This window comes from Otolemur garnettii, unplaced genomic scaffold, assembly GCF_000181295.1.
Source record: "Otolemur garnettii isolate 467f Iridium unplaced genomic scaffold, OtoGar3 scaffold00118, whole genome shotgun sequence".
Taxonomy (NCBI): domain Eukaryota; kingdom Metazoa; phylum Chordata; class Mammalia; order Primates; family Galagidae; genus Otolemur; species Otolemur garnettii.
Window position 1 is genome coordinate 2,605,981 of NW_003852513.1, and position 7,633 is coordinate 2,613,613.

A 7,633-nucleotide genomic window follows, 5' to 3' on the forward strand; every position below is an offset into this window, starting at 1 on the left:
TGGGGATTCAAACCCGCCACCTTAGGTGTACGTGGCTGGCGCCTTAGCCGGTTGAGCTATAGGCGCCGAGCCAAAGTTTTTCATTTTTAATAGAGATGGGGTCTCAACTCTTGCTCAGGCTGGTCTCTAACTCAAGTGATCCACCCTTCTGGGCCTCTCAGAGTACTAGGATTACAGGCGTGAGCCACTGCACCTGGCCTATCAGCTTGTGTCTTAACTGAGTTTTTTCCCACAAGTATCATAGTCTCATTAAATCTTTGTCAAAAATCAAAGCATAGTGGTAGTTACCGAACTGATTCTGTAAAAGCTGGTTCTTTAACACCAGTGATGTGTAAGTGGAGCTCATTAGTGAGGCATTGTGGGAGGTGCCTGTAGTCCCCAGAGTACCTGGAAGCTGAGGCAGGAGAATCACTTGAGCCCCAGAGCCTTGAGGTTGCTGTAAGCTATGACACCATGGCATTCTAGCCTGTATCAAAAAAAGAGAAAAATGTAGCACTTTATAAAATGTGAAAAATAGAATCATAACTTTAGCATTTTCTTACATTACAGATAAGTTGCTGAATTCACTGGAGTCCTTAACTGATATTGCATACTGCATGAAAGCTTCAAATTCCTCATGTTTTAAATGGGGAACTAAAGGGAGGTTTTATTTTGGTTACTGGCTGATAGAGAACCCTCTAGTGTGATTACTTTACGCTCCAACCTCAAGTCAGCATGTTCAGCTTGTTCCCGTCATTGGTCTGATTTGCTTACCTGTTACTGGTCAAAATATTTATTTTTAAATATGTTAGAACTTGTCAAAATGAAAGCAACAATAATGTTTGAAATCTTTGTTTTGATATTTTAAAGAAATTACTTTCTTTTCTAGATTTTTAAAAAGTTTTGTAGCATTTTAAACTTTAATAACTATTTAGTTCAAGTTTTCATCCATTTTTATTTGCTTTTGTAACTGCCCCTCATTTTGGTATATTGTAAAATAATATAAATAGTGTTCTATACATATTGTAAATATGTATAATTATAATGATATAAAATGCTGTGTGTATGTATGTATATCTGTGTGTGTGTATCACACACATAAATGGCTCTGCTTAGCCAAGGATTTTTTTTATCTGTATGAAATTTTGTACAACGTTGGCTTTCTATAACATGAATGTATAATAAAACCATGTAAAGTTCTGTGAAGTTTTGATTAGAATGATTCTTTTAGTGTGTTTAGGTAACTGTTAAACCCAAAAAGGTAAAACTTCCGGGGACATGGAGAGCAAATTTGAAGTGGTTCATGGTGAGGGCATGGCTGGCTGAGTGGCTGTGAGAAGATTCATTAGCGAGAACCGTGGTCATTGCCTGCCTTCTCCCAGCAGGTGCTGGGACTGCAAACCTTACCTCTGCTGCAGGCATCTTCTTCACAGATAAAATAAGGTCATCCTTTGTGAGGTCTGGAGCAAGCAGGTGTAAGAAACGATTGGCTTGGGCAGTACTTTCTCACCTTTTCCCCAGCTCAGAGGACTGGTGGGTTTTGATTTAGGTCGTAGACTCTGGGAGGGCCTTTTCCCGTTGCCATTTTCCCACGGTGTCTGGGGGAGACCTAACCTAAAGAGTCACAAACTGAGATAATTACTGTGGTTTTGCTGGCGCTCTTCCCATTAGGCTTGTCCCCTTCCTTTGTTTGAATGCCCTATATCAAGCGTCCTCAAACTATGGCCTGCGGGCCACATGCAGTCCGCCTAGGACACTTATCCAGCCTGTCGGGTGTTTTTGTCACCGCTGCCTGTCCTGCTTAGCAGCTGACTCGTTCCGGGGCCCGCAGTCTGGCCCTCCAATGGTCTAAGGGACAGTGAACTGGCCCCCTGTTAAAAAAAGGACCCCCTGGCTCGGCGCCTGTGGCTCAACCGGCTAAGGCACCAGCCACATACACCTAAGGTGGCGGGTTCGAATCCCCAGCCCGGGCCTGCCAAACAACAATGATGGCTGCAACCAAAAAATGGCCAGACGTTGTGGCGGGCGCCTGTGGTCCCAGCTACTTGGGAGGCGGAGGCGGGAGACTCGCTTGAGCCCAGGAGTTAGAGGTTGCTGTGAGCGTGATGCCACGGCACTCTACCCATGACACCGTCTCAAAAAAAAAAAAAAAGACCCCTGCCCTATATAGACAAGAGGGCTGTCCTTTCCCAGTGGGCATTGCCTTTCAGAAGATCCCATGCCACCAGATAAATGAGTTCACAGGCAAAGTAATCTCGCTGAGAGTGCTGCTGGTTCATAAGAAAACAAGCTGGATGACATAACTTTCTGAAGCTAATAAACATTAAAAGAAAAAAGATAAGGATTTTAGCAATATGATACAAAGATGAGAAACATTTAAAATAAACATGATAATGGGCGGTGCCTGTGACTCAAAGGAGTAGGGCGCTGGCCCCGTATGCCAGAGGTGGTGGGTTCATACCCAGCCCTGGCCAAAAACTGCAAAAAAAGAAAATAAATAAACATGGTAATGCAGTAAAAATACCGAACAGAGCCTTGCCATGTCAATGGCTCCATTCCATGTAACAACACAGAGTTGATGTGCTGCACTAAAGATGCCACAGTCCCTGTGCTCAGTGGCACTGTGTGGTTAAGGTCCCCGTCTGCATCGGGGACAAGGTCAGCAGTGCCCCTCTGCACCTTTCGAGTCCATCACAGAGGCTCTGCAGTTGCTCCGAGGACTAAGTCTTGTGGGGGATTTACATCTTCACCTACTCGGGCCTCGTGTCCTTTGTGTTGTGTTTTCCCCTCCTCTTTCTTAATTTTTTTTGAGACAGAGCCTCAAGCTGTTGCCCTGAGTAGAGTTCTCTGGCATCACAACTCACAGCAACCTCCAACTCCTTGACTCAAGTGACTCTCCTGCCTTTGCCTCCCAAGTAGCTGGGACTACAGGCACCCACCACAATACCTGGCTATTTTTTTTTGGTTGCAGCCATCGTTGTTTGGCGGGTCCGGGCTAGATTCAAACTCATTAGCTCAGGTGGATGTGGCTGGAGCCTTAGCTGCTTGAGCCACAGGCACTGACCCTTTTTTTTTTCTTTTTTGAGACAGATTCTCACTTTGTCACCCTTGGCAGAGTTCCATGACATCACAGCTCACAGCAACCTCAAGCTCTTGGGCTCAAGCGATTTGCCTGCCACAATGCCCGGCTGTTTTTTTTGGTTTGTTTGTTTGTTTAGCAGGCCCAGGCTGGGTTGGAACCCACCAGCCCTGGAGCATGTGGCTGGTGCCCTAACCACTGAGCTACGGGCACCCTGTATTGATTATTTTGAATTCAATTTTCTGTCTATTTACTACTCTCTGTATTTACCTTAGAGATTACGCATGCATCCTTTACTTAGCAATGGTTAATGTTATGACTGATAAAATGCATTTACAGGTGCTCATTACTTTTTAGCTGACTTTTTTTTTTTTTTTTTTTTGAGACAGAGCCTCAAGCTGTCCCCCTGGGTAGAGTGCTGTGGCATCACAGCTCACAGCAACCTCCAACTCCTGGGCTTAAGGGAGTCTCCTGCCTCTGCTTCCCAAGTTGCTGGGACCGCAGGCGCCCGCCACAATGCCCGGCTATTTTTTTTCAGTTGCAGCCATTGTTGTTTGGCAGGCCCGGTCTGGATTCGAACCCACCACCTTAGGTGTATGTGGCTGGTGCCTTAGCCACTTGAGCCACAGGCACTGAACCTTTCAGCTGACTTTTGAAATTAAATAGGGCTTTTTTGGACAGTGTACCCAACACTATACAAATGCATATATTAATACATCTTATATTTTTACCTCTAGTTTACTCTGACAGTCCATTTGTACTTGGGATTAGTATGCTCTGGTCTCTCTTCAGATCATAGAAATCTCTCACCTGGTACTTGGGATTAGTGTGCTGGGCCCGTGGAAGTTTAATGTCATCTGTCTACTTTTCATTATCATCCTTTTTTAAAAAGTGAAGTGACCAAAAATAGAATAGGTAAGCTGGGGCTTACGCTCTATCAGTAATTGTATGTACTTCTACATTTTATATGGAGAAGAGGAGACTTAGAAATGTGCCTAGGAGCTGTGATTTGAAGCCAGTGTTGGATTCTAGTGATGCTGTTACTACTGACTCCTTAGGATGACTGGAAGATTATGTACTTGAGATGTGACTAGTGAAAGATGCTAAAGGGAGTTAGGAGACCCAGTCAATTTGCACTGGGAAGTCATCTGGCTTTTCTAAAATTCTGATTCTGGCTGGGCATGGTGGCTCATACCTGTAATCCTAGCACTCTGGGAGGCCGAGATGGGTGGATCACTTGAGCTCAGGAATTTGAGACCAGCCTGATCAACAGCGAGACCCCGTCTCTAAAAGTAGCTGGGCCTGCGTGGCACCTCTGGCTCGAAGGAGTAGGGTGCCGGCCCCATATACTGGAGGTGGTGGGTTCAAACCCAGCCCCTGCCAAAAACTGCAAAAAATAGCCAGGTGTTGTGGCAGATGCCTGTAGTTCCAGCTACTTGGGAGGCTGAGGCAGGAGGATCACTGCCTAAGAGTTTGAGCTATGACGCCAAAGCACTCTACTGAGGTAAGAAAGTGAGACTCTGAAAAAAAAAAATAAATAAATAAATAAAAGAAATTCTGATTCTTTACAAAAATCAGACCTAGGTTTCTAAGGCTAACACTAGCTTTTAGATTAGTAAGTGAAATATTTTCTGGAGCAGTATGTTTCAGCCTGACAGAATATTGCTAGAAAAATCTGGGCACAGTGGCATACCTACTCAAGAGGCTGAAGCAGGAGCATCTTTTGAGCCGTTGAGTTTGAGTCCAGCCTGGGCTAAGTAGTGAGATCCCATTTCTTAATAATAAAAAAAAAAAATCCTAGAATGTATAAGCTACAGTACAAACAGGCAGGTAAAGCCTCCTTAGTGGTCTAAAAATGCATGCTCTCTTTTTGAGATGTTTCTTCTTTCAGCATGGTGTGATCTGCAAGAACATTTGAGGTCTGACTGTCACTTCATTATTATTTGTTCATATTTGAGGAAGCTAGAGTCATCCCAGGCAGCTGCTTATTAAATTGGACATGACTCATTGATGTATGAGCACAGATTCCCAGAGCAATCAATGGACTAAAGGAAATGCGCTGTAACCATTCACAAATAAAGAAGGAAAGTTCTTGTTTCACTTTTCATTCCCAAATATGATACACCAGGGGAAGCCACAGCTTAATGTCAATCAGAAAAAACATACTGCAATAAAATTGCAAAGCACCAAAGGACATTTTGAACCTCAGGCGAAGCATAGATTAGACTATTGATTACAATAGCTGTGCTCATTCAGGCCCCAGTGCCACCTGATCAGAGCCTTTAAATTTGGAGCTGGCAGCAGATGTCCCATGAATAGCTGTGCACGGTGCAGCTCTAAGGTTCTACAAGCCCAGTCCTGGTGTTTCTGTCTACTCATAAGGTAAGTGGTAAATACGTGGACATCCCTGTGGGGGTAGAAATAAAATTCAGAAAACACTGCCATAGAAGACGCTCTAAATTAGTATTGTGATAAAAGAAAATTTAAGAATAATTTTAGGACCTGCACTCACGTAACGCAGAAAGTTGTTATTTTTAGGAAACACAGGACTGCTTGCCTAAAGGACCTTCTCTTGCCTTCCAGTGTGTAAAACTATATTTCAGTTTTTCGTATAGGCCCAGTTTCCTTTACTTAAAAATAATTGCTGTGTCTTAAAGAGAGAGTAGCAAAAAGGAACATCATATGGATTGGCAAATAGAGAATAAATTAATTGAAATTAGCATTTTTATATAAAACAGAAGCTCTACATTCTTTTTTCAGTGTTAAAGGAATCCTTTTTGAAAAAGGAATAATGGCCAAAAATTTTTAAAGGCATAATTGTGGGAAAAGACCTAAACTCCTTAAGGCAGGATAGAACTTAGTAAATTACTGCTTTGGTTTATATGGTGTAAGTTCAGAACTTTAAAATTTAATTAATTAATTTATTTTTTTTAAGAGACAGAGTCTCACTTTGTTGCCCTCGGTAGGGTGCTGTGGCGTCACAGCTCACAGCAACCTTAAACTCTTGGGCTTAAGCGATTTTCTTGCCTCAGCCTTCCAAGTAGCTGAGACTATAGGCACCCCAAACAGTGCCCGCTATTTTTTTTGTTATTGTTGTTGAAGTTGTCATTGTTGTTTATCTGGCCAGAGCTGGGTTCAAACCTGTAAGCCCTGTATGTGGTGTACGTGGCTGGTGCCCTAACCACTGAGCTATGGGTGCCAAGCCTAAAATCTAATTTTTAATTTGCAAGTAATATGTATGATTACATTCTTAGTTTTTGAATTTCAAACAATTTACAACTATATAGAATAAAATATAAACATCTCATTAATTCTTCCAGATTCTGAAAGGTATCTATCACATTTTCAAATTTTATTAAAAAATTCTTTATGCATATATATGCACATACTGCTGAGAAATTTACATAAATGTCTACATTGGATAAAAATCAGACATGCTTTCTTAGAAATATTTTTTCCTTTATTAATGTGTGTATGTATGTATGTATGTATTTATAGACAGTCTCATTCTATTGCCTGGGCCAGAGTGCCCTGGAGACAACCTAGCTCACAGCAACCTCAAACTCTTGGGCTCAAGCAATCCTCCTGCCTCAGCATCCTGAGTAGCTGGGACCACAGGAGCCTGCCACAATGTCCAGCTAACTTAGGCTGGTCTTGAACTCCTGAGCTCAGGGGATCCTCCTGCCTTGGCCTCCCAGAGAGCTGGGATTACGGCGCGCCTGGACCCTCTTTTTTACCTCTCCTCCCTTCAAACTCTTCCCCCACCCTTTTACCATTGACAGACATCAGGTAAACTATATAAACTTCCTGGAATATGTCATGCTGCATTTTTTTCTCTGTGCTCAATCTAGTAAAATACACATGCATCTCGTTTAGCCACATAGACACATATGTCCATTTATGGGGTTGTATTTTACTCAGTGATCTACAGTCTGACATTGAATCTGTGAATTGATTGATTTAAGGAGAATTGACATCTTTACAATATTGACTTGGCAATCCCTGAACATAGCATGTCACCATTAACTTTACATAGTGGTGTGTGGGTGTGTGTTTGGCATTGTCGACTGTCCTCTTCTTGAAACTGTCTCGCTCTGGTTTCAGTGACACCACCTTTGTGATTTTCCTTCTCCCTCCCTCTGTTTGGCCATTTCTCATTTTTATTTGTAGGCTTTTTTTCCCGTATGTTATTTCTCAGGGTTTTGTCATTGCTTCACTTTTTATTTTTATTTTATTTTAATTTTTTTTTTTTGAGATAGGGTCTCACTCTGTCACCCTTAGGAGAGTACTGTGGCATCACAGCTCATAGTGACCTCAGTCTCTTAGGCTGAAGTGATTGTCCTGCCTCAGCCTCCCAAGTAACACTAAGGTGCCCACCACAATGCCCAGCTATTTTTTCTATTTTTAGTAGAGATGGGGTCTTGCCCTTGCTTGGGTGGTCTTGAATTCCTGAGCTCAGGCAATCCACACACCTTGGCCTCCCAGAGTGCTGGGGTTACAGGTGTGAGTCCCCACACCTGGCACTCAATTGTTGTTCTTGAGTGATTTCCTCTTCTTTTTTTTTTTTTTTTTTTT

General features: G+C 42.7%; 1 protein-coding gene across 1 annotated transcript in view; it reads left to right on the top strand.

Moving 5' to 3' along the window:
• The window catches only part of CASP8AP2 (caspase 8 associated protein 2), a 52,254-nt gene extending 51,072 nt beyond the window's left edge, over window positions 1-1,182 (top strand). The window contains exon 11 of the mRNA XM_003797525.2: window positions 550-1,182. Within this exon, the coding sequence (XP_003797573.1) occupies window positions 550-553 (4 nt within the window). The 3' untranslated portion in view covers window positions 554-1,182. The remainder of the gene's footprint in view (window positions 1-549) is intronic.
• The last annotated feature ends 6,451 nt before the right edge of the window (window positions 1,183-7,633 follow it).